The sequence below is a fragment of the Cyprinodon variegatus genome, unplaced genomic scaffold (assembly GCF_000732505.1).
Source record: "Cyprinodon variegatus isolate N-32 unplaced genomic scaffold, C_variegatus-1.0 Scaffold796, whole genome shotgun sequence".
Classification (NCBI taxonomy): domain Eukaryota; kingdom Metazoa; phylum Chordata; class Actinopteri; order Cyprinodontiformes; family Cyprinodontidae; genus Cyprinodon; species Cyprinodon variegatus.
This window is the reverse complement of record NW_015151249.1, coordinates 219,697-221,832: the sequence shown is the minus strand read 5'-3', so window position 1 is coordinate 221,832 and position 2,136 is coordinate 219,697. Positions and strand designations below refer to the sequence as shown.

Sequence of the window (2,136 nt, the reverse complement as noted above, 5' to 3'; positions counted from 1 at the left end):
ACTTAATATTATCAGCGTTCTGATGGCATTTTAGCCAAAGGACTTTTTTTTTTCAAAAACATAATTAATGTGCATAAATAAGGAATAGTTGTATTAACCATACATGTAAACAGAGGTTTATGGGGCCCCCAGGAACTTGAGGCCCTAGGCAACAGCTGATGGTAAATCCCCCCCTGCAGGACAGACTGGTGCAAAAACAACGAATGAAACATTAAAATAGAAAACTTTCCCCATGATTGTTCAGGAAAACTGAAAACGGATAAAGTAGTGATCCTCTTTGAGCCTCACAGAAACCAAAATAATGAGGGATAGATGGAGTATATAAGGGCAGCGTATCCCTCTCACCTCTTTATGGAAAAAATAAGGAAAAACCTCCCAGATCTCTGAGAATCACCTCTCTCCCTCAGTCGCCATAGAAACCGTCCCACTGCGTTTTATTGCTGCATTTTTCTTTTCTTCAGACGTAGATCTCACTATGTTTTTAATAGATGAACGTTTTCTATCTGTTCTGGTCTAAGATGCTGCACAGACTAGTTAAGTGGGGCTTTGTTTTATAGAATGCGGCGCTTTTTTTTTATTCAATTTAATAACTTTTCATAATCTGTCCAAGTCAAATGTGGGAAATTGTTTTAATGTGTTCATAGCAAAGAGACCGAAAACGATCTGAGCAGATCTGCTAACCCTGCCCAGTCAGAGCCTCTCTATAATCAGTGTGACAGGGAAAAAAAAATCAGATCTCAGATTAAAAAGTTCTACTCAGCCGGTCTTTTCAGACTTTAACAGTTTGGTTTAGAAATCTTGCTGTGATTGGAAACAATCTTTGCTAGAGAATAAAAACCACAGCGCAGCGAGCCTCGCCTATCTGCTCCCTGAATCAGTGCCACTCCCTGCTGCAGCGTAAAAAACACTGTGGGCTCTTCTCCTCACTTTCGTTTGTACTAAATGTGAAACCATTGTGCTGTATGAGATCAGAGCTTTAAAAAGGCAAGATAATCAGAGAAGTTTCAATGATTTTCAGTGGAACAGCACATGCATGTTGTTATTGGGGTTTGCCCAATGCATGAGTTTAAAAAAAAAAGCCACATTTATAGTTATAATGTTCTCCTAAATTTTACAGAACAGACATTATTTTTCCAATAGTTCATTAGAATGTATTTAGTTGCTAACCCCTTTTTTGTTTTCTTGTATGTAATCTGACTTCCTCCAGATTTCCTAACAAATGAACTTCTTTTCTCTGAAGGGAAACTGACTGAAATGAAGTCCACCTGGTCCCCGGGGCCCATCGCTCAGAACCAAGCTTCTCTGTCCCATGAGTTGTGGAAAGTTCCTCAGGGGCCGCGCAGCACCGCCGCCCCGTCCCGGCCGCCGCCCGGTCTCACCAGCACCAAACCCTCCTCCACCTGGGGCGGGAACTCTTTGGGGCTGGCTCAAGGCTGGAGCGCCGCCTACTCCTCAGGTGAGCACAGAGCGGCTCCGTGAAACTAAGACGCCTGCAACCCAGAAATGTTTCTGCACCTTGTTGGCTGAGGTCTTCCTTCTTTTTTAGCTTTCTCCTGCTGTAATCCAACCAAACGCCGTTAGATCCCAGGCAGCTACAACCTGCTCTTTATCCAGCCCTTTCAGAACCAGACAGCTCCTGTGTGGGAAGCCAGGCCCCTCCCTGCTTTGCTTCTACTAACCAAGCCTCTTCTGTTAAAGAAGGAAGAGGCTCGTTTAGATCGAATCAAACCCTGTGGTTGATTATTGGTTTTATGTTTCACCTAATATTAGTGAAGTGACATTTTTAATCTCAAAATCTGCTTACATTGACGATTTGGTCTGTTCGCCACTCCCTACGGCTGGGCAATTAATTGCATTTGCAATATAATTGCAATTTAGCAAAACGCAATTTTTAAATTGTAGAGGCTCTGAGTTTTAGTCACATTAGGACACTAAACTTCTCACTCCAGCTTTTTAGGCGACTGTTACACCTTTAAAGTTGGTTTGATGCCAGAAGTAAGAACTTTTTATTGGAAATTGTTAAAGTTAGTTTACAAAGTTAACTAAAAGATAATCAGATTTTATCTTTCTATCAGATTATATCTTTCCTAATAAATTCAATTCAGTTTATTTCTATAGCTCCAATTCACATCATGT

General features: G+C 41.3%; 1 protein-coding gene across 1 annotated transcript in view; it reads left to right on the top strand.

Moving 5' to 3' along the window:
- Window positions 1-2,136, top strand: part of LOC107098640 (trinucleotide repeat-containing gene 6C protein-like) — a 51,437-nt gene that overhangs the window by 40,721 nt on the left and 8,580 nt on the right. The window contains exon 14 of the mRNA XM_015396414.1: window positions 1,241-1,456. Within this exon, the coding sequence (XP_015251900.1) occupies window positions 1,241-1,456 (216 nt within the window). The remainder of the gene's footprint in view (window positions 1-1,240; window positions 1,457-2,136) is intronic.